The 27,543-nt window shown below is 34.2% G+C and overlaps 2 protein-coding genes across 2 annotated transcripts; both read right to left on the bottom strand.

The window, feature by feature from the left end:
• Nucleotides 1-7,631: 7,631 nt before the first annotated feature.
• Nucleotides 7,632-9,451, bottom strand: LOC108464366 (gamma conglutin 1-like). Its single transcript, XM_017764641.2, has one exon. The coding sequence runs from the start codon at nt 8,949-8,951 to the stop codon at nt 7,638-7,640; it is 1,314 nt and encodes a 437-aa protein (XP_017620130.1). The 5' UTR covers nt 8,952-9,451; the 3' UTR covers nt 7,632-7,637.
• A 138-nt stretch (nt 9,452-9,589) lies between these two features.
• LOC108464155 (heavy metal-associated isoprenylated plant protein 34-like) lies at nt 9,590-12,034 on the bottom strand. The gene is made up of 3 exons (XM_017764279.2): nt 11,657-12,034; nt 11,460-11,541; nt 9,590-11,377 (listed from the first exon to the last, which is right to left on the bottom strand). The coding sequence occupies exons 1-3, from the start codon at nt 11,684-11,686 to the stop codon at nt 9,903-9,905; spliced, it is 1,587 nt and encodes a 528-aa protein (XP_017619768.1). The 5' UTR covers nt 11,687-12,034; the 3' UTR covers nt 9,590-9,902.
• Nucleotides 12,035-27,543: the final 15,509 nt, after the last annotated feature.

The following is a 27,543-nucleotide window of genomic DNA, read 5'->3' as shown; positions in this document are numbered from 1 at the left end:
TTCTTACATTGGAAAGCAGTGAAACACATTCTTTTGTACTTGAAACAAACCTCCATCTATGGTATTTGGTTCACTTATCATTTGGATCCAAATCTTTATAAGTACTCAGACAATGATAGGGAAAGTGATCACACTTATCATAGTTTGACAATTGATTTTATGCTTTATTTTGGTCCAAATCTAGTAAATTGGTCCCCAAAGAAATAACCTACCATCGTTCGCTCCTCCACTAAATTTGAATATCGAGCCATCACAATTGTTGCCTCTAAAACTCTTTGGGTCATGAATATGGTAAAAGAGCTCAAACTTCCACTATTTCATCCTCCAAAAATCTTTTGCAATAATAAAAGTGTAACATCTTAGAGCCAGCATCCGATTTTGCATAGAAAAATAAAACATCTTGAGATAGATTTACATTCCATTTGTGATTATGTTCAAAGAAATTTTTTTATTGAGGTAGTTTATGAAAAATGCCTAGGAGGAGTGTCCACTGGTGTCTGACATTACTCAACACGATAACTTACTATACATGGACTAAGCAATTTTGGTAACAAACTCCTTGAGCTATGATCATGGTTGATACTTTGGACGTGTGCAAGCCTATTTATGATTGTGAAAAATAAAATAGAATAAAATAAATAAAAATAAAGAACACATAAATTTTACGTGGAAACCCTTTCGGGGAAAAAACCACGGGCAGAGGAGAAGAAAATTCACTATGTCGAAAATTTTTTACTCTAATACAAGAGGAATAGACTATGTCTATTTATAGGCTTGCAAAGCCATATTCTAGTAGGATTGAAACACCTTATCCTAATCAATATAAAATAGATGGAGTTTAATAAGGTTTAAAAACATTATTCTAAAATAAAATAAAAGAAGTCTAGTTCTATATGGATTTTACTTTTATTTTATTTTCCATCGTATTTTATTTAAATAAGAATTTGGGTCACTTAATTCTAACAATCTCCACCTTGACACAAATTCTCAATGAACAAGTTCTTCATCGCGAACTTTCAATAAACAAGTTCTTCACCTCTTCCAAAAACCCCTTAAGGGTTTAACTTCAACAATGAACACCAACCAAGTCTAAGCAATGCTCAAACTTGGTTATAGGAAGTGACTTAGTCATCATATCTGCAGGATTTTCATGAGTGCTAATTTTGCTCACAACAATATCACCACGAGCAATAATATCACGAACAAAATGATACCGAATATCAATGTGTTTTGTTCTCTCATGAAACATTTGATCTTTTGTAAGAAAGATGGCACTGATTGTCACAAAATATTGCTGATTTGAAGGTCTTCATTGAGTTCACTAAATAGTCCCTTCAACCAAATAGCTTCTTTACAAGCCTCAAGAATCGCCATGTACTCACTTTGGTAGACAAAGCGAATGTAGTTTGCAAAGTGGCTTTCCAACTAATTGCACAACCTCCGATTGTAAAGACGTAACTGTGAGAGATCTTCTTCTATCAAGGTCTCCAGCAAAATCAGCATCAACATACCCTATAACTCCATCTTTAGTTCTTCCAAAGCTGTAAGCAAACATTAGTAGTGCCTCGTAAGTATCTTAAAATCCATCGAAGCGCTTTCCGGTGTTCTTTACCGAGATTCGCCATGTATCGCTAATCTGACCGACTGCATATGATAAATCGGACGTGAACAAACCATAGCATACATGAGAGATCCTCTGCACTAGAGTATGGAACATGTGACATGTACTCAATCTCATTATCGATTGAGGAGATAAGGCCGATGAAAGTCGAAATGGGTCGCTAAAGGAGTACTAACGAGCTTAGCACTCTGCATATTGAACTCCGCAAAGAACTTTCTCAATGTACCCTTCCGACTTAGGTACAATTTACTTGCTTTTCTATCTCGAGAATCTCCATACCAAGTATCTTCTTTCTGGTCCTAAATCTTTCATCTCAAATTCTTCACTTAGTTGGGCTTTAACCTTTCTTATCTCTCTTTATCTTTTCTTCGCTATCAACATGTCATCAACATAAAAAGTAGATACACAAAAGAACCATCACTGCTTTTTCTTAAAATAGACACAACTGTCAAAACTACTTCTTTTGAAATCATGAGAAGTCATAAAGGAATCAAACCTCTTGTACCCTTTGTCTTGGTGATTGTTTCAAACCGTAAAGGGACTTTTTGACAAGCAAACATAGTCCTCTTTTTCGAGACTATAAAACCCTCTCGGTTGTTGCATGTAAATATCTTCCTCAAGTTCTCCATGCAAAATGCGTTTTACATCTAACCGCTCAAGCTCCAAATCATGCATGGCCACAATACCAAGCAAAGCTCGAATCGAACTATGCTTAACAACTGGAGAGAACACATCATGAAGTCCACTCTTGGAATTTAATCTGTAACCCTTTGCAACAAGCCTTGCTTTATATCCGGTTCTTCAACTCCTGAGTCCCTTCTTTCTTTTAAACACCCATTTACAACGAACAGCCTTTTTACCTTTAGGAAGTTTTACAAGATCCCATGTTACATTTTTTGTGGAGTGATTCCATCTCCTCTTGCATAGCAAACATCCACTTTTTCGAGTCTTCACACTAATCGCCTCGGAATAATTAAATGGCTCTTGATTCGCATCTATATCTTCACCACATTTAAAGCATAAGCAACTAGATCAACCTCGGCATACTTCTTTGGAGGTTTAATTTCTCTTCTTGTCTGTTTGTGGCGATAGAGTATTGCGGTGAAGAAGCAACTTTATTCTCAATTTTGTCTTGGCTTGAGGAGTTGATTACGTATTAATCGATGCTCCACCGCTTTTGGTTTTCTTTATTGGAAGAGTCTTTAAGAGATAAGTTAGGTAGCATAGCGGTTTCATCAAAAACAACATCTCTGCTAATCACAACTTTTCTATTTTCGGACACCATAACTTATAGCCTTTTACACCACTTTATAACCAAGAAAACGCATTTAATGGATCTCGGTTCCAATTTTCCATTATCAACATGAGCATCGCAGGACACCCAAAATCTTTAAATCGAATAATTAGCGGGATTACGGACCATACCTCTTGTGGAGTCTTTTTCTCAATGGCAGCGGATGGAGATCGGTTGATCAAAAACATGCGAGAGGTCGCTACGCCCAAAATGACTTCGGTAAGTTGGCATTTGACAACATACATCGAACCTTCTCCATGATCGTTCTGTTCATTCGTTCGCAACGCCGCTTTTTTGTGGAGTATGACGAACCGTCAAGTGTCTCATGATCCTTTTGACTTGCACAATCTATTAAACTCATCGAGCGAACTCTAAGCCATTATGCATGCGGAGGTATTTTATCTGTTTTCCGTCTGCTTTTTCAATCATAATTTTCCAAGACTTAAATGTGGAAAACACATCGCTTTTCGCTTCGGAAGAACGCCCAAACTTTTTCGGAAAAATCATCAATAAAGGTTAGCATATAATTAGCTCCACCTCTCGAAGGCACTCTGGACATTACAGATCGAATGGATATACTCCAACATTTCCTTCGTGTTATGGATTCCTCTAGTGAATCGAACTCTCTTTTGCTTCCCAAAAACACAGTGCTCACGAAATTGGTTTGCAAATTCCTTGCCCATTAAGAAATCCTCTTTTGCTTAATTACGCCATGCCATTCTCACTCATATGCCCTAGGCGCATATGCCAAAGTTTAGTAATATCATCATCGACAAGGAAGAGGAAGCGCAATTTGCATCACCGATATGATAGAACCCAGTAAAACATATAACTTGGCAATCTTTCTTTGCCCTTTCATCACAACAAAGGACCCTTTGAAATCTTTAAACCCCACTTTCAATTGTGTATCATGCCCTTTTGAATCAAGAGTACTCAACGAAATTAAATTTCTTTTCAATTCGGAACATGCCGCACGTCACTAAGTGTTCGACAACTCCATCAAACATCTTAACTTTAATTGTTCCAACACTGCGATTTTACATGAAGCATTATTTCCCATCAAAACAACACATTCGGAATCTTGTTTCATAAGTTGTAAACCAATCCCGATTGGGACTCATGTGGAAGGTGCAGCTGAATCAAGTATCCACTCTCGCTTACTTTAGAATCATTGATGAAGCAACTAGAAGTTCACCATCGCTGTAGTCTTCTACAACATCACTTCACCGAATTTTACGTTTGTTTTCCTTTTGATTCGACCTCCTTTTAATCTTATTTTGTAGCTTATAGCACTTTCAGATTTAATGTGCCCTTTCTTCTTGCGAAGTTGCAAGTTTTACCTTTGTTTGAAGATTTCGATCTACCCTTAGATTTACCACGAGGATTCCGTTCTGTGTTCTACCACGATCATCATCAACATTCGGTTTTGTCTCCCACGAACAATGAGACCCTCTCCACGAGAGTTGGGTTTAACCACAAGATGCTTCATCTTATCATACGAGGTTAAAGAATCATAAACCTCATCAAGCGTGAGAGACTCGCATGGCTATATAAAATCGTGTCTCTAAAGGTTGAATAAGGCGGGGTAACGAACAAAGTAGAATCAACCTAGATCTTCCTTATCATCTTGAACCTCCATGGCCTCCAAGTTTGAGAGAATTTCTTTAAACACTGTTAAGTGTTAGGTGTCTGACGCACCTTCCTCCAAACGATGAGCATAAAGACGCTGCTTCATATGCAACTTGCTTGTTAGAGTTTTCGACATACATATTTGTTCTAGCCTCTTCCATAATGCAGCGGCAGTTTTCTCTTTCATCACATCCTGTAAAATTTCGTTGGACAAATGCAGATGTAATTGTGTTAATGCCTTTCGATCCTTACGCTTCTTCTCTTCATCTGTTAATGTCGAAGGCATCTTATCTATCCCTAGCAGGGCATCCTCTAGATCCATCTGCAAGAAGCGCTTGCATCTTAATTTGCCACAACGCAAATCGGTGTTGCGATCCAACAATGAATTTCATACTTCAAAGACGCCATTACCGTGATCGAGATGAATAACCGGAAGCTCGATACCAATTTGTGAAAAATAAAATAGAATAAAATAAATAAAAATAAAGAACACATAAATTTTACGTGAAACCCTTTCGGAAAAAAACCACGAGAGGAGAAGAAAATTCACTATGTCGAAAATTTTTACTCTAATACAAGAGGAATAGACTATGTCTATTTATAGGCTTGCAAAGCCATATTCTAGTAGGATTGAAACACCTTATCCTAATCAATATAAAATAGATGGAGTTTAATAAGGTTTAAAACCTTATTCTAAAATAAAATAAAAGAAGTCTAGTTCTATATGGATTTTACTTTTATTTTATTTTCCATCGTATTTTATTTAAATAAGAATTTGGGTCACTTAATTCTAACAATGATATCCAACCCTATTATAGGAACATATCTTAAAGATTGGTTTGGATTGAATTAATGAAATTTACTTTTCTATTTTAAAGAGATTAGACTAGATCGGATAAATGGGTAACATCTCTTAAGGATTTGAAGATCTATCTTGGTCATATTGAGGATGTTATCCCTACTAATTATCTTGTTATTTTAATAAGAAGATTGAATATAAGTGATCTTTATCTTAACAAGTGTTAACTTCTAATATATTAAAGGCTTGTGTAGGTAAAGGGGTGTAGAGAGTTTTAGCATTTATTCTATTCTTTAGAACTTATTTTTTAGGGTGCATTTTGTAAGTAACCAAGTGAGTCATTTGTTTTACAAACTAAGTTCTCATGGGGAAATTAGAGGAAAATGATCTAGATCTTAGGTGCAATAGTGAGGTTAATAATGTGGTGAGTATTAGAATTTGTAATCATTTGTTGTATGAAGTGTTAAGATAGTAGATTCTCTCTCTAGGTAAGGCCTCGTAGATGTAAGAAAACTAAATTATGTAAACATATCGTTGTGCTCATCTTTGTTCTTCATCAATGCCTGGAGTAGTTGACACTGCTCGTAGCACTCTTTCCAACATTGCTCAAGCGACTTGCAATTATCCTTTTTTTTTCAAATTTGAATGCTACTCACATTCCTACGATGAATCAAATTCTTGACACACTTGTAAAAGCACAGCCTAAATCAATCTTTATGCATAACCTCAAGTTAGGTGTTGCTCCAGAACCTCAAACTTGAGAAGGCGTATTGGTTGACCAAATCATTGGGAAACTAAATTTCTTTTCTGAATTTTAATTTTTAAATTTATTTGAGTTAACTCCTTTTATCTATGAATTTTGTGATAATTTATGTGTATAAATATATGCCCACTCCAGGAATAAAGCACAACTTACTTTTATCTTTTTCATAAATATCTTTATTTCTTCATTCTCTTCTTTTATTCAATAATTTTTTAGGTATAAAATTTTTAGCATTTATATACAAAGTCATCTAAAACTTGACTTTGTTTAAAATAATGTAAAATATTTATAAAAGGATAAGGATAAAATGTACAATAAAGAATTTCATAGTTTAAAAATTAGGTTAATATACTATTTGTCCTCCAAAATTGCATTCAATTATCACTTTAGTATCAAATTGATACAAAAAATTAAGTACTTTAAGTGATAATTAGGTACAACTTTGGGGGCAAATAGTACATTAACCCTTTAAAATTTACATTTATCAAACAAATACTACTTAATTTGAAGTAGCATACCAAACAATTTTATAATTTAAAGAGTCAATTGCATTAAATGTCCTCAAACTATGATTCTCATTATAAATTAATTTTAAACTTCAAAACATTCTAATTACATCTCAAAACTATTGACGTTATGTCAATCATGTCCTTATATTATTAAAATCGTTAATTTAATTGTTAAATGACACACTAAATCTTATGTGACATAATTTAAAACGAAAATTTTTAAAAAAGTAAAACATTCTTGTATAAATTTTAAAAATTAAAAACGAAAAAGAGAGAGTGAATAATAAAACTTCGTAAAAGTTTTGAAAACCTCATTTTTTTACTTTTGAAAAGTTTTGAAAACTTCTATAAATTTAATAAGATTCATTTTTCTTTAAATTTTGCATTTTAAACTATACTAAATAAGATTTGATGTCCCAATTAATGATTAAATTAACATTTTAGTAATGAAATGACCTTATTGATATAACATCAATAATTTAAGGATGAAATTAGAATGTTCTAAAGTTTAAGGATCAACTTAGAATGGAGGTTATAATATAGGGATGTATGATGAAATTAACTCTAATTTAAATTCAATATTGAAATTTTTTAATATTTAATCTTTCATTACTTGATTTTTCATAATTGATTTTTCAATATTTAATTTTTCAAATTACCAAAACTCATTAGGTAGTAACTTCAAATCTATGCATCTTTAATCCTTGTTTTCTTCCATTTCATTGCAACATGGGAAGTTGTACAACGGATGTCAAAATCAAGAGTCAAAATTGAGGGGATGTTGTTCTGACCTAGAAAATAGAGAAGAAGCCCCTCAAATGAAGTGCCTGAAGTTACTTAAACTATAGGTATTTTAGGTTGAATAATCAGGTTAGATCTTAAGTCCGATCCCGGATAGGGTCCTTGTATATTTTTTATAGTTGTATAACATAATACCAGCTAAAGATCAACTACTAGCAAGCACAAGCTAATATATGCAATGGGCTAAAACAATGCAATGGGCTAAAACAAAATCATTCTCTTTATGGAATAGCAGTGAAATTTAAGTTATTACAAGAAGTCTTAAAAAACAGCAGGGAAGAGCTGAATCCCAGCCTTGATCTTGCCATGTCAAACAGTATAAGATTATTCTCCATTTGGTAAGCCCCAATAACAATTGCAGCTCGAGTGTTGAGTCCTCCGTCAACAAAGGCTAAGCAAGAAACTCCTGGTGTAGCTTCAACCACAGAGTTCGATCCGTAAATCCTCCATATAACATGTTGGTCATGGAGCACAAGGTCGATAGTAGGAACCTTTGGTCCAACCCTGGTTCTTTTGTCGATACTTTTCGAGTTAAAACAAACCTCAAACGGTTCCACTGGCTTTACAAGGGGAATACCAGAGAGCTCTTTAGTGAAAAATTCAGTGACAGATTTGAAGATCGAGTGTTCGAGAATGGTGTAAGGATTTATTGTGCTGAGCTTTGTACCTCCAATGCCTCGTCTATCGATTGATAACAGAGTTGTGTTTAATGGAACATCCTTGTTTTTTATTTTGATTGATTTCACTTCTATGTAGTACTCTCCTAGTGGACTAATGATCAATGGAGTGTAGCCTAAAGGGAGTGAAATATCAATACCAGGAAGCATATAATAAGGGCTATCCCCAAAGAAAATGACCCCATTTGGAGCTAGACATAAGGCAAATGTTGGGGCAAAGCCAGCATATCCAAAGTGTGAGGCAAGTTGAGTGGGTAGAGAAATAGGGGAATGCCCTAATCCAGCTATCCCTTGAACATTCCCTGGTAACACTGGTTGCAGCAAAAGGGAAGGTGCACAAGTGAACAAGAACCGAGGTATCTTAACAAGGGGACCAGGGTTAGACCCTTGAGTGGAATAGATTGACAGAACATCTTGTGCAAGCTCGCTCATGGCAGTTAAGCCCGTCACAGGGTTCACCGACATGAGCCCACATGTGTTGTTGTGGCACCCCGGTCTGGCCTTGGAGAAGCAAGTGTGGCAATAGTGTGTGTTGGCTCTAGCACATTGAGTCGAATAGCATCGAGGGGCACGGTAGGTCGAAGAAAGGTAGTTTTGTTCGCAAGTAACCCATAATAACCTCCCATTCAAGTCCACAACAAATGGGATTTGCAATAATGGAGTTCTTTTATAAATGTTGGCAACATAGAGATTGGTCTTGTTATCTTGGTGAATTGGCAAAACAAACTTGTTTAGCTTGGAACTTGTTTGGGATTGTGATAAAAGGGTGAAAGAAGAAATGGAAAGGAATATGAGAAGAAAATAAAGGGAAGAAGAAGCCATGAATGGAACAAGGAAAAGGTTAAGCAAGGAGGGCATCAAAAGGTGTTATTTATTGGCAATTTAGTTCTTAAAATCAAGGCATCTTTGTGTCGTGACATTTCTCATGTGAAGGTTCATGAGTGATTTGCATTTAGCTGCCTGAAAATCAGGCTTTGAAACATGTGAATCGTCAACTCATAGAGGGCTCCATGGACCTTACTGGCTTTGCCTAGAATTAGAGGCCATTGTTGTGTACAAGTAACATATTTATTTTCTTGTATACATCAATGACATCATAACATGACCTAAAAACCCGTTACCTAAATTTCATAGACAAAGACAGCTGAAAACTTATTCATGCCTTTCAAAAGTAGGCTCAAGTTCATGGCTATAGTGCAACTCCACTAATTGGGTTCCATAGTACAAATGGCTAATAAAAAGTAGTGGCAGAGATGGGTGATGGGCTCATGGCTTCTAAACAAAAACTAGAAAACGCAAAAGTAAAGGACAAATGCCTAAAAAGTTGAACATTGTTATAAAATGAGTATGAAAACACTTCACCTTCTAAACTCAAAAAGCAAGATAGCCCTCTCAATGGAATTTCTTCAAAGCAAAAATAATTGAAGATTGCAATGATAAGAAAGAAAAATGGGGAAGTCAAAACCTGAAAACCAAATGGACCCTTTAGATAGGGATTGATGCCCAACCATGTTCTTTTTTATATTTGAAACCAACAATACATAAAAACCTACATTTGGTACATCTTTTGAGAAAGCAACTATATATACTTCATTATATATCCCTCAAACTTCAACTACACTTCTCTTCTACATAGTGACCCAAAGACTGTTTGGGGAATGACTATAGGGAAAACTAAACATTTTCCATTGGCAAGAAAAACATAAGCAAATGTCTTCTTGAACCTCGCAAAGCATGTATAAAAAAAGCACCCTAAAATGAAAAACCCAAAAGCAAAGAAGGGAGAAAAGGCACTAAAATGGGGAAAATTTACATGATACTACAGCTGTTTGCGTTTTCATCACTGAAGTAATGAGCATAAGATTCAGATGGGGGTGGATGCATGGGTGGAGGTCCATAATTTGGTTGGGGATATGGTTGATGAGCATACATCATGGGTGGATACATCCCTCCATTTGCACGTTGTTGGTTCATCATCATGGCTGCCATATATTGAGGCTGATTATAAGGATTTCCTGGTCCCATCCCTTGATAATACCCACCACCATTATTCATTGCTGCTGGTAGTCCTTGCACTGCAGCAAAATTACTCATCTGGTTCATCGGATGGTTTCCCATTTGGCCCATGTTATAACCCATCTGACCACCCATTGGACCCATCTGACCCATCTGACCACCCATTTGGCCCATCTGCCCCATATTCTTACCGCCGCCGCCGGCACCACCCCCACCCCCACCTCCTTTGCCATGATTAATAACATCAATGTCTTGAAACCCACCACTTTTAATTTTGTTCATCATCTCATGGCCCCCACCACCACCATTTTTGCCTCCACCCTTTTTAGCTCCATTGCCATTATTGTTTCCACCACCACCATTGCCTCCATTTCCATTGTGGGAACCCTTCTTTTTACCACCACTACCATCCCATTCATTTTTACCCTTACTTGAAAAATCTTTTTCACCTTTATCCTTCTTGAAAAATCCAAGCAAACCACCACCTCCTCCTTTTTTACCACTCTTTTTATCTCCTTCCCCATTGTTTCCTTTCCCTCCTTTGTTCTTTTCACCACCTCCTTTCTTTCCTCCATTACCATGCTTCCCACCATCACAATCCCCCATGCCATTCATTAACATAGGCATATCAATACCTCCTCCTTTCTTACCATTATCCCCACCACCACCACCACCTCCTTTCTTACCATTCATGGCAAGACCATTAATCATGCCATTTGGCCCTTTTCCCCCCATAGCTACCATCTTGTTTTGCATTTGATGATTCCCTTTCCCATGGCCATGTCCATGACCAAATTCCTCATCATCAAACTCATCATCTTCATCATCATCAAACTCATCATCAAATTCATCATCGAACTCATCATCAAAATCATCATCACTTCCATCTAAATCATCCTCAGGCAACTGAAACTTCACAGATTTCTGGTCTTTGGAAGGGTTAAACCCTTGCATCATCATTTGCTGTATCTGTTGATGTGTAAATTGCTGCCCACCTTTCTGCTGGTTATTCCCACCACCACCACCCCCACCCCCACCCCCACCCTTTTGGGATTTGTTGTCTTTCCCACCTTTGCCACCATCCATGTTCATGTTCTTGAACTGGTTGGCTAGCTGGTTTGGGAAATTGTTTGGACCCTTTTGAGCCCCTCCCAGTAGCTGTGCATGTTTCCCTGATTTCTGCAGCTTCTTAATGAGTACAACCGGATCAACATTACCAGTCACTGTTACCTTCCCTTGCTCAGCATTTATACTAGTGGTATACACCCCTAAATCATAAATAAAAGAAAATCAATAACCCAAAAGGAAAAAAAAAACTTAAATAAAACCATATGTAATCAACATGCATACCATCAACTTTCTGCAATAGTTTCCTTATTTTCTGCTTACACCCATCACAGCTACACTGTATGTTAACTTTCAGAACCCAAGTCTGAACCCAAAAAAAAAAAACAGAAACAGTGTTAAAACTAAAACAAAAACAAGGAAATATAATTACAGCATTATTGAAAAAAAAAACAGTGACATAACTAAACTAAATCAAGTACCTGCAACTTCATGACATCTTGTTTATTCATCCTTTAATGAAACAGAAGGGAAAAAAATATGAAAGAAAACTGAAACTTCTATGCTTCTTAGTTTGGGAAACAAAGAAATAAAAACCCTTTTAGCTACAAGATTTTTAAGAAAGATAAAGAGCTTAAAGGCGGTTGGTAGGCATTAAAACGCTTCTCTTTTAGCTTTGTAAAGCCTTTGTATTTAGAGAAGAGAGCAAGGAAAGAGAAAGATAAGGCGGTTGCAGGAGGGGCAAGGTATCTTCAAGATTTTAAATATAAAAAGAAATGAAAATAAAAATAATGAAAAAACAGCCTAGCTTAGGTTATTGCTAGTATGAGCTTAGTTCAGTGAGGCTTGGCTTTATACTATTTGAAGCTTCCTAAAGTGATTTACAGCCAATTTTAATTTTTTAATGAAAAAGGAAGAAAATTTTAATTCTTGTGCCACAGTGGAACACTTGGGTTTTAAGTGGTTGTATTAACTTTAGTAATTGAACTATTTAATAATATAAAACTATGCATTAACTTAATCTTTTTATTTCTCCATTTGTATACTATAATCATCTCATTTTTAAATATCATTTTACTAAATTTAGTTCGATTATAATTTTTATTTAATTTTAATTAATTATTCAGTTTTTTTTTTTGTTTTAAAAGAAAGCTATAACATGTTGATATCATGTCTTAGTAAAAGTGATTAAGCCTAATAAGTCCAAAGCTGAAGCAGCTTTGTGTCTCTCACTTGTTTTGGTCTGGTCGGTAATTGCGGTTTCAGACTTGGGTGTTTGACTTAAGAGGCAAGTTGTGGACTGTCATTGCACATGCTGTTTTAGTGGGTTTTTTATTCTTTAATTTATAATAAATAAAAACATTTGAATAGTTTAATAGTTTGTAGTTTGGACATTGGATCTTGGAACTTGTTAACAATAATAATTAATTAATTAACATTTTAAAAATCTAAATATATAATAATGGTACTTGTACAAGTACTGGAGTATTAACCTAAAATTTTTAATTATTTTTGTATTTTCAAATTGTTAGCATTACTCTTACAATTTTTAAACTTTTAAATAATTTGGGTGTTATGAATAATTTTATAACTGTTTAACGATCGCGTGGAATGCTAAATGGAGTAATGTTATTGTTAAATTGAATTGTGCATTTATTATTAAAGGTATCTATGATGGTTTGAGAGGGTAATTACGTAGAGACTTGGTTTTAAGAATTCGGGAGTTGTACAGTTATAAATGAAAAGTAGGTTTTGAGTAAATATGAAAGGAGGCGAATTATGCCACTCACTTTTTAACTAGAATGATGAAGAAATCCTCAATTGGGGCCCAGATTTTTCATATAGCTCTCTGTTTAATCTTTCGCCAGTTAATGATTGATAGCATGTTTAATCTTTCATAATTAAATAATTCTTTTTTCCTGTTACCCAAAAAAAATAATTATCTTCAAATTTATTTTAAATCAAACTTAAATATATTTTAATTATCTATACTTAATAGTTTTTTAAAAATTTTGTAAGGATTAGTCTCAAAATTATACATAAACTTTGGTTTAATGTGTAATTTTATATATGAACTTTCATTTTGTACAACTTTATTAACACAATTATTGATATAGCATCATTTTATGTATATGTATTGCATACAAAAATAATTATATTTATCCGACATAAAATAAATGTGTATGGTTGAAACTCAATCAAAATTTCAATTGTCAATTGAGTCTTAGCTCGATTGGCATGGGCATTGTTATCAATACAGGATGACATGAGTTCGAATGCGTTGAAACACATTATTCTACTATTTATGGATTGAGGAGAGGTTATGGGTAATCCTAGACACTTGTACCAAACAAAAGCATATATGGTTAAAACCTATAAAAAACTATAAAAAAATTAATTATATAATTGCATAAAAACAAAATTGATTTATAATTTTAAAACTTAATCCATACTTTAATAAATTAGTTTTTTATTTTATTTTCTCTAACACTTATCCAAACATGTTCTTTATCTTTTCTTTATTTTGTTTTTGGTAATTTCTATATCATTTTTTTAAATTAAGGATCACTGCTTATCTTATTCTATTTTTAATTCTCTCTAGCCTTTTCCATTAAGTGGGTTAAGACTTAAAATAAAGGAAAAATGAAGTGATACCAACCAAAATAAATAACATACCTAAAATATGTACATTTATTTAGGGTAAAATATATGTAACATTTTATTATGCAAGTGAATGCTTTAAAATAAAAAAGGAAAATTATTTTGTCAAAGTTCGTAAGCTGTAAAATAGGTTATGGAAATTTCTTTAAGATTTCTTAATAAATAAATATCTATGTGTGGGTATAATTGTATAAAATATCTATGATTTCTGATGAAATTTTATTATCTGTCATGTAAGTAAAGTCCAAATGGAGAATAATAGAAATAAAATTATTTATAAAAATGAAAAATAAGATTAATTTGTAATAAAAAAATGAAAAATAAACAAAATGGGCTCAAAACAAAAGAATGAAAAAGATGTGACATTGTGTTCCAGGACTTATCCTAAATGCCAAAACCCATGCTATTAAGTGCTGTTTCCAATAATTCAACTTAAATTATATTAATTTGACCTAAATTGTGCAGTTCCATTCTTTATCACATTTATTTTTATTTTCAATCTTTTCCTTTTATTAAATAAATTTTAAATGTTTTGGTTGTAGTGGGTGAAATTAAATACATTTCATATGTTAAGGTGCGTTACTATAAATATGCGACGTCTTTGTACAAATAGGGTACCATTATTAAATTACAACAATAACATCGTGAATGATAATAAAAATAACGCTACCATTCTTAAATTACACTTCCCATGTTCAAAAATGAAAGGGTTTAAGTAAAATTATAAGTTTGAAAAATAGTTTTGGATAAAAAAATAAGTTCTGTTTTTTAATCTAATCGAGTATTGAGTAAATATTTTTGGCGCGGGCCTAGCTTGACCCGAATTTGTAAAAAATGGATGTTGCTCTTTTTTTTTTTTACTATTTTTCGTTGTTTTGGTATCATTTTACTATTATATTGCTACTAATTTATTGTTATTGTTTTATTATTAATTTTGCTACTATTTTAGAAGTATTTGTTTGCTAAATTACACTTATCTTAGTCTTATTTAAGTTTATTTTTTTATTTTTTTCTATTTGTTGAGATGTATTTATTTTAATATTTTAATGTATTTTATATATTATATCTTTTTAAATTTTATTTTTATATAAAGAGATAATATAAAAAATTTATATAGACAGAGCAGGTCGGAATTGGACAAAAATTTAAGCCCATATTTTGAGTCGAACCTACAAAATGGACCTAAATTTTTTACTTGATTTGGCCATGGAAAACTCTATGTTGAATACATACAAGTGATTTTGATTTGTATTTATTTTATTGATTAATTGTTTTTTATAAACAAACCATATTTATTAATGAATAAATATCACAACAAACAATATTCTTACCATTCGAATATCTATTCTATTTATAAATATTTTTATTGGTGTCACCTAATAATCGGATCTCAACTCAATTAAAATAAAACATATTTGCTAAATAACTTACATGATTAAGCGGGTGTTTTGTCTTTTATATATATTTCTATAAACCAATAAAATTTTATACATAATGAGATTTAAACTAATAAAATAATATATAAAATTTTAATAAGTATATTTGTTATATACATTTTGCATTGGTAGATCTTAAATTTACGACTCAACCAAAACTTTATTTTGATTTATTTATACATTTTAATTTTTTTATACAAACTTTATTTCCTCCATCAATTGTGTATATTGATAATGTTGTTGTTTAAGGCGGTGTCACCAACTTATGATTGATGACAAAACAATGACAAATAATCGTATTCATTTAGTATTCTTAATATGACATATTCATGTATTTAAATTTTGTTTTATTTATAATCTAATGTAGTTTTTCATTTTAAAATCGTGCACATTTCACGTGTTACTATTAATTTTAAACTATACAACTAATTATTTATTGTATATTATTTTTAAACATAAATTTATGTTTCAAATATACGGTTTTAGTATTAATAAAAGAAATATGTTAGTAAAGAACAATTTCACCCTAGATATAGTTAATATTGTTTACAAATTATATTAGCCAAATTTTAGTGAATTGGCATGACTAAATTCTATTTTCTCTTTTAAATGATTAGTTATTTAATTATGAATATGAGACGTGTAAGTTTAATGTACAAAAATATTAATTTCAATGAATGATTCATTCCTAGAATTACCATATTTATATTTCGCTTATTTTTAAAGAAAAATACGTCATTAATAAGAATTCTAAACCATAATCATACATATATAAGCATGATTTATAGTACATATGAGAAATAAAATAAATACAAAGTTATGCACAAATATCGTTACTGTAAAACAAATGCAAATTCGACGACAAGCTCCGATCAAGCAATAAGGCAATGTCAAGAGCTCAAGAGGCATAACATATCAGTTATTCACATAAAGTAATGTTCTAAATGATCAATCCTCACTTTCATCATCTAATGTTCCAAATTTCTGAATTATATCATCACAATAGTACTCTATCATGACGAAATCTTCTAATAACAATTCTCAATAATCTAATATTACCATTGCCCGAACAAATCTTGTTAAAAAAATTAAAATTAAGATTTTAAAATCGAATCGGTAGTCTAACTGATGAAATTATTAATTCATTAATCCGATTAAATTGATTAAAATTATTCAAAATTCATGAAATAAAAATTTTTAAAAAAAATTGACATATCAATTTGCGGGTCAATCCCACCTCTTATTCAAAACGAATACTCCTAATTAAAGAAAAAAAAGGACCACCGCGCAGTTCTAGAAAAACAAAGGTCGGAAAGAAAAAGCCAACAAAAGAGACGAGAAAGACATCAGATTTTCAAATCATATAAATAATCTGTTTTTAACGTTTCCTTTAGAAATTAATTATTTGTTCTTGTTGTCGGTGACTACTGTAAATAAATTATTTTACCAACTGTAAATTAATCTTTCATTCTATAAATTCCATTTTTTTGTATTTTTTAATTTTAATCTCATCATTATAATTTTTTATCATATATGTTCTTTTTATATAATACTTAAAGTTATTCATAGTCTTCCTCCAACTCCTAAATAAGAGGATAATTCACTTCAATGTATTTGAAACTCATATCCTCTTACATTGACAATAATGTTAGATATCAATCAAGCTAAAACTCAATCAGCTTTTTATTAGATTCTTTTTACAATAATGAGTCATTTTCAGATTATAAAATGATGAGTGACTTTAGAACGATAAAATTATTTAGAAACAATCCTAGTGTAGCGACGTAAAAAAAAATTTTTAGCTTCGCTTGGTCGCTAATTGTGGCGATTTATTAAACATTTGAAAACCAACTTTCGATTTTATTAACAAAGGGAGTCGCCACCGATCCTTTTTTATAGGTGTGATCGGACACCTAATAAAATTATTTTAAAACAAAAAGAAGGCCAAATTTAGGTCTACATGAAAGTCCAGAGAAAAATTGGGGTTCGGGAGTCAGTTACGCTCGAGGAAGGTATTAGCACCCTCGCGACGCCCAAAATTGGTATCTCATAAACATTTGTTGACTTGATTTTCAAAAATACGAGTTCAATATAATATTTAATCGTGATCCGATTGAAAATGAGAATTTTAGTTTTCGATTTTTTTTAGAAAGGGTGTCCTGTTTTTTAACACAAGCCGATTTAATTTCACCCAACATAGCGATGAAATCGATGGCTTAATATTAAATCGGTACATTGCCTTATTTTTAAATTAATTAAAACATGAGAAAAATATTCCTAAAGTGAGAAATTAAAAATAGATAAAGGACTTAAAAAAATGATATCATTAATGAAAAATATTAATATGGAATACTAGAATATTAGAATAACAATAATAATGATATTTACAAAATAAAACAAATCATGTACTAATAATAAAATAGGAAAAATGATATATTTGGTAATAATAATATAAAATAATAATATGTACATAAAAATACATATATATATATACATATAATAAAAGTATGTAATAATAATAATAATATCTACAATAAAAGAAAATATTAGGAAACGTACTAAAAAATATATACATAAAAATTTACAACAATAATATAAAATAATGATATGTGCAAAAATATATATATATACATATGTACATAAAATATACACTAATATAATAATAGTTATAATAATACTAGCAATAGTAATAATTTGTAATAATAATATATACACAATATGGTATTTAAAATATATATATATATATATATGTATATAATAGTATTTAAGAATATATACATAAGAAATATATAACTAATGGCATTAAAAATATATACATAATATATAAAAATACCTAAAAAAGAAGGGGAAAGAAGAGAGAAGGAGGGGGGAAAGGAAATCCGCCAAGGAGGGCGGTCATCGGTTGATCGTCGGTCGCACGCCGTCGTCGTCAAGCCACCATGGCCACCGTGTGGTGATGACGGAAAAGGTAAAATTTTTTAACAATATATGTATATATAAAGAAAGAAAAAACAACACAAAAAAAAAAGAAAAAAATTTGAAAGAAGAGGAAAAAAGAAAAAGATGCAACCTTTTTATTGATGTTTCTTTTGTGTTCAAAATTTGAAGGAATTTTTGTGTTTTTTTTTCAATCTTTGTAAAATCCTCCTTTTTTTTTTACATGATTTTTGAATGGCTTTTTATAGCCATCTTTTACATGATTTTCTTTTTTTTTTTTCTATTTTGTAGGTGGTGGTGGTAGACAATGGGAGGAAAAATGGGGCAAGTGGGAAAGTGGTTAGGTGGCTAGGTTTTTTTATCTTTTTTTGTTAGGTTTTTCTTTTTTCTTCTTTTTTTTTTGGGGGTTAGGTTTTTTTGGGGTAAGTTTTTCTTTTTCTTTTTTTTTTCTTTGTTTTTTTTTTGGGTTAGGTTTTTTTTGGGGGGGCTTAATGGGCTTTTGAATTGGGTTTGGGTAGATGTAAATGGGTCATGGGTTAAGGGTTTTAGTGGGTTTAGAGGTTTGGTTGGGTTTTCATATAATTGGGCCGGGCAATTTGGCTTTACATTGCCCTCTTTGCTCATTGTCGTGCAACGAAAATAGAGCAAAGACTTTCAAGAAGACCAAACTTGCCGGTCTTGCTAGGTCTTGACTTGATTTGGAACTCTTCTTGTTTAGTTAGTCTCTTTTCATCCACGCATCTTGTAGCTTTGGTTCAATCCATCGCAAATTCGGAGATATGCCTTGTAGCTTCAATCTGTTCCAATGTAACTTCAAGGATATGAGATTTGTGGCTTCGATCCGCTTCACTCGTAACTCGGAAAGATAAGATCTACAATTCCAATATGCTCTTCTATCGCCCGGTGAGATAAGGTTTTGGTCTTCTTCTGCGACTCAGAAAGGCAAGATCGATGCCTCGATCAACTCCACTGCAACTTTAAGGAGGCGAATCGGCGTCTTCAATCGCCTTCAATCTTTATTCTCTCGGCATGTGATCCCGAGCTCAACTCATTTTTGCAATATGAATTGACTCTCGGACAATGAAATTGAAAATAGCTCGGTAGCGTGAGCCAAGGCTCAACTCACCTCTCGCAATATGAGTTGATTTTTTGAAACTTAACTTGAAAAGCGATTTTGAAAATACCTCGATATGTGATGGAGGTTCAACTCACCTCTCGCAATATGAGTTGATTTTTGAAAAAGCGAAATTAAAAGACTCAACTCAACTATCGCAGAAATTAAAAAGCTCAACTCACCTCTCATAATATGAGTTGAATTTTTTGAAAAAAAAATTGAAAATAGCTCAAAGACGTGAGCCAAGGCTCAACTCACTTCTCGCAATATGAGTTGATTTTTGAAAGCAATTTGAAAAGCAGATTTTGAAAATACCTCGACATGTAACCAAGGCTCAACTCACATCTCGCAATGTGAGTTGATTTTTTGAAAAATATAAATTGAAAAAATACCTCGGTGTGTGATCTCAAGCTCAACTCACCTCTCGCAATATGAGTTGATTTTTTGAAAGATAGAAATTGAAAATAGCTCTCAAGCATGAGCCAAGGGTCAACTCACCTCTCGCAATATAAGTTGATTTTTGAAAGCAGAAATTGAAAATACCTCAACGTGTCTTGAGGCTCAACTCATTTATCACAATATGAGTTGAATTTTGAAAAGAAATTGAAATTACCTCGGCGTGTCCCGAGGCTCAACTCACTCTCGCAATATGAGTTGATTTTTTTTTTTTGAAATGCGAAATTGAAAATGGAAATTGAAAATACCTCGGCGTGTGATCTGAGGCTCAACTCACCTCTCGCAATACGAGTTGACTTTTTTGACAACAGAAATTGAAATTACCTCAGCGTGTCCTGAGGCTCAACTCACCTCTCGCAATATGAGTTGATTTTTTGAAAGGCAAAAATTGAAAACGGAAATTGAAAATACCTCGGCGTGTGACCTGAGGCTCAACTCGCCACTCGCAATACGAGTAGATTTTTTTGACAACAGAAATTGAAATTACCTCAGCGTGTCCTGAGGCTCAACTCACCTCTCGCAATATGAGTTGATTTTGAAAAAGTAGAAATTAAAAGGTTCAACCTACCTCTCGCAATATGAGTTGATTCTTGAACAACGTAAATTGAAAAGAATTGAAAATACCTCGGCGTGACTCGAGGCTCAACTCACCTCTCGCAATATGAGTTGAAATTAAAACACAAAATTGAAAATACCTCAGGCGTGCCCGAGGCTCAACTCACCTCTAGCAATATGAGTTGATTTTGAAAAACAAAAATTAAAAGGCTTAACTCACCTCTCGCAATATGAGTCAATTTAAAACATAAACTAAAAATACCTCAACGTGCCCGAGGCTCAACTCACTTCTCGCAATATGAGTTGATTTTGAAAACAAAATTAAAAATACCTCAACGTGTCTTGAGGCTCAACTCATCTCTCGCAATATGAGTTGATTAAAACACAAAATTGAAAATACCTCAGCGTGCCCGAGGCTCAACTCACCTCTAGCAATATGAGTTGATTTTGAAAAACAAAATTAAAAGGCTTAACTCACCTCTCGCAATATGAGTCAATTTAAAACTAAAATACCTCGGCGTGTCCCGAGGCTCAACTCACTTCTCGCAATATGAGTTGATTTTGAAAACAACAATTAAAAATACCTCAACGTGTCTTGAGGCTCAACTCATCTCTCGTAATATGAGTTGATTTTCCTTGAAAAGCATGAATTAAAAACATCAAAATACCAAAACCCGTCCTTTGGTAGAATTCGGTGTCTTTTCCTTTGATTGATTCGACTTTCATTCAAGATTTCTTGCTCGTTGGAGTACCAGATATGCCATGTATGATGTTATCATGATATGCACATGTTTATCTTAAATGCTTTTATGCCTACATGATTATGCGGTGCTCCTTAAGCATGTTTGTCGTATGTCCATTTAGCCACGATTGTTGAGGATCCGTGTTCATTGCTTTGATTCTCGACTTTCTCTTCGAGCCTTATACTGTCTTCAAGCTTCACGAGTAATCGACGTTTCTCGATATCACTCTCTTGCCCCGATTGAACTTTGTTCTTACTTTGAGACTCTTGTGCTTATCAAATTTTCATCCGTAATGCTTAACATTTCTTTTGCTTAGAGTGTGTCATTTCACCATTTATCATGTAAATAAACACATAATGAGATGCATGAAAAAGGTCGATAGGGACAAAATGATATTTCATATTCATCTATTTCAAATGTGGCAAACAAAGCAAGTTAACCAATGAGAGTAAAAAATGTCAAAAGAAAGAAAGGATCGTATTCAACGGATACAAATGCTCTAGATATTCAACACATGAACTCTTCCTCGTTCCTCAATCAAAATCTTTTCGAGCGCGGCTTCTTGTGTAGAAGATTTGAGCTTTAGAAATGCTTCAAATCTTGTAGTCTCACTGTTTGACCCATTGTTAAACGCCACGCTCTTTAAGCCGAGTTTACCTCATTAGGGCGCCTCTCGGGTTTTCATCCTAATCTTTTGTGCTAATCAAGACGCCTTTGCGGGTTTTCGCCTTGATCCCTTTTTTTTTTTTTGATGCCATTTTGGTTTTCATCTCAAGCATAATATTTCTTCACAAAGATCTCGAGTTCACTGGATTCGATAGCTCCTTGCCATCCATCTCGTAAGGATCAAAGGTCCTCCGAAAATGCCTTCTTTCTGACGTATGGTCCTTCCCAATTTGGTGCCCATTTTCCTCGCAGTCCTTTTGTATTGGGAGAATCTTCCTCAAGACGAGTTCTCCTTCATGGAATTCTCTTGGCCATACTTTCTTGTCATAGGCGCGATCATTCTCTTCTGGTACATCTGCTCGTGACAAATTGCTCTTAGACGTTTTTCTTGATGAGGTTCAAATAATCATATCGAGCTCGAACCCATTCTACTTCTTCTAACTTTAATTCCATTAAGACTCGCAGAGGAGGATCTCAACCTCAATAGGTAGCATGACTTCCATTCCGTAAGCCGAGAGAAAGGAGTTGCTCCGTAGATGTTCGCATACAGATGTGCGATATGCAAACAAAGCAAATGGAAGCTTCTCGCCAATCTTTATATGTCTCGATTATTTTCCCAATGATCCTCTTAATATTTTTATTGGTCGCTTCAAAACTCCGTTCATCTTTGGGCGATAGAGGCGAGGAGTTATGATGCTTTATTTGGAACTCGCCACACACTTCTTTCATCATCTTATTGTTCGATTCGTGGCATTATCTCGAAATGATTCTTTCGAGCAAACCATACCGCAAATGATTTCCTTTTTCAAAACACGCAAACTGCGATCCTCGTCACATTGGCAAACGAAGCGGCATCTATCCATTTTGTGAAGTAATCAATGACCACAAAAACGAATCGATGTCCATTTGATGCTTTTGGAGAAATTGGCCCTATGACATCCATGCCCCACATAGAAAAAGGCCACGGAGAAGTCATGACATGAAGGGTGAAGGGCTACATGAATTTTATCGCCATAGATTTGACATTTGTGGCATTTTCGCAAAATTGATTCGATCATTTTCCATTGTCACCAATAATAACCGAGTCTCATGATCTTTTCGCCATATTGAAACCATTGGCATGCGTTTATAAATTCCTCATGGACCTCTTCAAGTATTTTTTGGCTTCAACATCATCCACACATCTCAAAAGCATCGATCCTTTCCTCTTTATACAGATATCCCCATCAAGAACAAATCCACCGCCATTCTTCTAATTGTTCTTTATCGTTCTCATTCGCTTGTTCGGATACCTTTGATTCTTGATATATTCTAAGATATCATGGAACCAAGGCCGTCTGTCTACTTCTTTCTCAATGCTACAACAGTGTGTAGGGACCTCGATATGCTCATTTTGAGGGTATTATTTCGCTTCTCTACTTACTTTGAACATTGAAGCCAAAGTGGCTGTGGCATCACCATTGGTTCTCTTCTCGTGGAAGTAATGAAAGCTATTTCTTTGAATTCCTTGATCAATCCAACCACTAAATCGTGTGACTTAATCAATTTTGAGTCCTCACTTCCCACTCTCCACTGATTTGGTAAATCACTAGGTGAGTCCCCGTACACCTCTAAGATCTTGATGTTTCGTTCGATAGTCGCATCGAAGCCCCATGATCTGAGCCTCATATTCTGCGATATTATTGGTACGAGAAGAAGTTCGGTCTTGCGGTGAACGGATAATGATTCCGTCTGGTGATACCAGATTGCTCCAATTCCATGCCCTAAAGCATTTGACGCACCATCAAAGCACATATTCCATGACTTCTCTTTGATGACTCGGATTCCATTTCGTGATGCACATTAAGTCTTCGTCTGGAAATCAAATTTCAAGGGCTCATATCCTCCGTCATTCGAGTCGCTAAGAAATCGCTATTGCGCTCCCTTTTATTGACTTTTGACTTACATAGGCAATGTTATATTCGATAGGAGGATCGCCATCGTGCCATTCTTCCCGAGAGTGCGGTGATTCCATCATGTATTTTATTAGGTCTAGCTTTGAAATTAGCCATGTCATATGATACAACATATATTGTCCGAGTCTCCGAGCTACCCAAACCAGAGCGTAATAAGATTTTTCAATGGGCGAATACTTTACCTCATATTGATGAACTTTTACCGAGGTAGTAGATCGTTTTTCTTTCTTTCCGACTCATCGTGTTGCCCCAAAGACGCAACCCATTGAACTTTCGAACACAGTCAAATACAATATCAATGGTCTTCCAAGAGTTAGCGGTACTAGCTTTGGAGGATCGGACAAATATTGTTTTATCTTATCAAAAGCCACCGGCATTCCTTGTTCCATTCTCCGGGTTATGTTTTCAAGAAGCGAAAGATTGGGTCGCATTGGTTGGTAAGTTGAGCGATAAATCAGGCGATGTAGTTTAATCTCCCTAAAATCCTCTAACTTCCTTTTGCATACCGAATGTGGTAATTCTTGGATGGCTTTTATTTTATCCGAATCCACTTCTATACCTCTTTCATCGACAATGAAGCCTAGCAACTTTCCGAGGTAGCCCCAAATGTACATTTGGTGAATTAAGCTTTAGCTAAAACTTTCTCAACCTTTCGAACAACTTCTCGAGGTGCACTACATGCTCTTCTTCCCTTGGGATTTAGCAATCATGTCGTCGACGTAGACTTCTATTTCTTTATGCATCATGTTATGGAATAACGTCACCATAGCCCTCTGATATGTTGCCCCAGCTTTCTTTAACCCGAATAGCATCACCTTGTAGCAGAACGTTCCCCACATTGTTATGAAGGTAGTTTTCTCCATATCTTCCGGGGCCATTTTGATCTGATTCTACCCCGAGAATCCATCCATGAAGGAAAAAAATGAATGTTTTGCCGTGTTATCCACCAACGTATCAATGTGTGGTAAGGGAAAATTATCTTTAGGACTTGCTCGATTCAGGTCACGATAATCCACGCACATTCGTACTTTACCGTCTTTCTTTGGTACCGGGACTATGTTAGCCACCCATTCTGGATATTTGGAGGCTTGTAGGAAGCCAATATCAAATTGCTTCTTGACTTCCTCTTTTATCTTCAACAACATCTCAGGCCTCATCCGTCTTAGCTTTTGTTGAATAGGCTTGCATTCTGGCTTTAATGGGAGCTTATGGACCGCTACATCTTCATCCAATCCTGGCATGTCCTGATATGACCATGCGAATACATCTTCGTATTCGCGGAGCAAAGCAATCAAATTATGCCTGGTGGCCCCTGAAATAGAAGTCCCAATCTTCACTTCTTGTTTCCTTTCTTCAGTTCCCAGATTTATTGTTTCAACGGATTCTTGATGAGGCAAAATCTGTTTATCCTCTTGTTCCACCATTCTTAGCAAGTCAGGAGACGAGACATAGTCTTCAACATTTTCTTGACTTCAATTCTCCTAAACAAACAACCTTCTCAAAATCGATTTCGGGACTCGTAATGGGTTTGTTCATCTTTGTTGACATCCGAGCACCGAAAGTTGAATGAAAAAGGAGACTATAGAGGGCATCCAAGTATTGGAACCAACAAACGAAATGTTATGGCATGGCATGAGGCAAATGTAAGGACAGGCTATGAAATGAGAAAATGATTATGAAATTAGTGATAATGCGAAAGATCATAACAAAATGCATCTTCATTGATATTCATTTGAATGATAAAGAGCGAATGCAAGCTCTTACAAAAGAATTCTATTATATCTAAGGACACAATAGAATGTTAATGTTTGAGCATTACTCTAAAGACTTATAAACTACAAGAAGGTCCTCGGCAGTCCAATTGTTCAACATGAAACCAGGGGGACAAAGGCGTATCCTTGAGACATCTTTACTTGTGTCAGCTCCTTTGTCAATGACATTTATATTGATGTTCTGAAAACCCTTTTCGATCATTAACATTGTGCCTTGTGCATTGTCCTGCCTCGGGTATATCATTCCCGCAGACGTAAATATTCTTGACAAAGGAGGGAATTCCATAGGCTCCCATTCTGGTTCTCGGCCTTTTTCAATCTTTCAATTTTCTCATTGAATTCAGCCTCCATTACTCTAGCTTGTCGGCGAGTTTTATCTGAGATGACGTGGTTCCATCTTGTGGTATTACAACTGCGAATCATATATTTTATCTTCAGCGACCAAGTATGGGATATGCAATGTATGAATGAATGCATGAATGTCAAATGAATGTCATCATGAATGAATATGCAAAATTTGGTGTTAATTTCAAGATAGCCCTGCTTAGGCATTTCCTTAATCAAAGGAGTATTACACAACGTTTCGGTCACTCGTATAATTGACTCCTCCATTAGAAACCCGTTTTTGGCAACCAATCTTTAATCAACACCTTCCTAATATGATGCCTATAATGCATGATGAAAAACAATAAAGCAACGACAAACAAACTTGATTAGTAATTTAATACAGGCAGAAAAACATAGAAAACTTCAACAAATCGAACTACCCGACCTAGTTTATTAAATAGACCCAATCCTCTTATATAGAAAGTGAAAATGCAAAAGGCAAGAGGCATTCTTCCCGTGCACTTATTTTGGGGACTACTAAACGGACAGAGGTTCGGCATGGCTCTAGTTAGGTGGCTCGTATGGTTCACTATATGCGGTTTTGGTTCTAGACAGGTACTCGAATTGCTCGTACTATCATCTCGCTAAGATTAGCACGAAGCCTCGGTCATAACCCATCACAAGCTCACGAGTTCAATTCGAGGATTACATTTACTTATGCCTATGCGGAGGACAAGTTAACTCACGAAAGCATAAGTCATATGTAACCGAAAGTATTCACTAGCTTTGTGTGAGGGACGAGTTAACTCACGAAGGCATAGCGTTTACTTTCACTTAAACGGACGGAGCCGGTATAGAGCTCATGTTATGCAACAAAAATGCACGTGCACAAAGTGTGGGGAGAAACTTGCAAACCTTTATTATTTTAAAACTACAAAACTAAAACGAAAGATAAAACAAATTAGGAGATACGTATGTATGATTTTTTCGAAAACAAAACTTAAGGATCATGATTAAATATTAATTTTAACACGGAAATTTGAAAATTTTGACAACACGTTTAATTCAACTCGACTCTCAAAATGGAGTTCCCGATTGGAGTCGCCAATTGTATGACGTAAAAAAAATTTTAGCTTCGCTTGGTCGCTAATTGTATGATTTATTAAACATTTGAAAACCAACTTTCGATTTTATTAACAAAGGAGTCGCCACCGATCCTTTTTTATAGGTGTGATCGGACACCTAATAAAATTATTTTAAAACAAAAAGAAGGCCAAATTTAGGTCTACATGAAAGTCCGAGAAAAATTGGGGTTCGGAGTCGATTCACGCCGAGGAAGGTATTAGCACCCGCGACGCCCAAAATTGGTATCTCATAAACATTTGTTGACTTGATTTTCAAAAATACGAGTTCAATATAATATTTAATCGTGATCCGATTGAAAAATGAGAATTTTAGTTTTCGATTTTTTTTAGAAAGGGTGTCCTGTTTTTTAACACAAGCCTACCTAATTTCACCCAACATAGCGATGAAATCGATGGCTTAATATTAAATCGGTACATTGCCTTATTTTTAAATTAATTAAAACATGAGAAAAATATTCCTAAAGTGAGAAATTAAAAATAGATAAAGGACATAAAAAAATGATATCATTAATGAAAAATATTAATATGGAATACTAGAATATTAGAATAACAATAATAATGATATTTACAAAATAAAACAAATCATGTACTAATAATAAAAT

This window comes from Gossypium arboreum, chromosome 11 (genome assembly GCF_025698485.1).
Source record: "Gossypium arboreum isolate Shixiya-1 chromosome 11, ASM2569848v2, whole genome shotgun sequence".
NCBI classification, from domain to species: Eukaryota; Viridiplantae; Streptophyta; class Magnoliopsida; order Malvales; family Malvaceae; genus Gossypium; species Gossypium arboreum.
Note: the sequence above shows the minus strand (reverse complement) of the source record. Positions and strands in the feature narration are given on the sequence as shown.